Below are 879 nucleotides of genomic sequence, written 5' to 3'. Positions count from 1 at the left end.
GCCTAGCTTATGACGACAGAGTACACAAATGTAACTGGCCTGATGAGCTGAAGGACATTGGATGCAACTCTGAAGGTACCTAAGTCGAAACTGCGATTGTGGGTTTGATCGAGTAGGTAGTTTTGTTGTGAAAGTTGGAAGTTTCAGCTCAATTTTGGCGCTTTAAAAGCTTCCTTGGGTCAAAGGACATAAAAATATTCATACCAGCCTAATTACTCGCAGCTTGTTTGGTAGAGCGTCTGCCTTGTAAGCGCTGGGCCGCGGGGTCAATTCCTGCCCGGGGCGGACTTTATCCTGAACGAATAATGTTCGTTCTCGGAACGGCTGGCTTTCTCCTACCCTGTCTTCCTTCTCTCTTGGATTTCGGGACGATAAATAAGAGACCTTGGCAGTTACAGTTCCTTTTTTCAAACCTCTTGGAAAAAAATCCTTCAGACAATTTGGCTGATTGTTTTATTAAAGCACGTTTTTTCTCTTTCTCAAGAAAAATATTAATGCTCAAACATACCTATATTTTTTCTCCAATTGCAGCCATCGTTGGATTCAAGTGCCCAGACAGTGTCGACCCTCATTCAGTCGCCGCCAAGTTCTGGCCATACCCCAGATTCCCCGTTCCAGGAGACAGAGAGCGTCTGATCACCTGTGTTGATGGACACCCTCGTCTCATCTCGTGCGGAGATGGAAAACTGTTCGATGAAGCTTCTCTGACCTGCTTGGGCCCAGAGGACTATACTGATAAATACTGAAAGTGAGTTTGCGCCCAAAACAAGTTGGCAGTTTTAGTATCTAAAGGTGTATCCGAACATAGTCGACCGGCCGTCGATCGACGAGGTGAATCTATGTTGTCGAGGCAGTGTGGACGGTTCAGTCGACATCAAT

The 879-nt window shown here is 46.0% G+C and overlaps 1 protein-coding gene across 1 annotated transcript; it reads left to right on the top strand.

Moving 5' to 3' along the window:
- Window positions 1–5: 5 nt before the first annotated feature.
- LOC103523779 (protein obstructor-E-like) lies at window positions 6–849 on the top strand (the record flags this gene model as incomplete). The annotated part of the gene is made up of 2 exons (XM_008488794.3): window positions 6–75; window positions 532–849. Coding segments are annotated over 2 exons (285 nt in total), but the record flags the coding sequence as incomplete, so codon positions are not given.
- Between the last annotated feature and the right edge of the window lie 30 nt (window positions 850–879).

This window comes from Diaphorina citri, unplaced genomic scaffold (genome assembly GCF_000475195.1).
Source record: "Diaphorina citri unplaced genomic scaffold, Diaci psyllid genome assembly version 1.1 scaffold40102, whole genome shotgun sequence".
NCBI classification, from domain to species: Eukaryota; Metazoa; Arthropoda; class Insecta; order Hemiptera; family Psyllidae; genus Diaphorina; species Diaphorina citri.
This window is presented reverse-complemented; position numbering and strand designations above follow the sequence as displayed.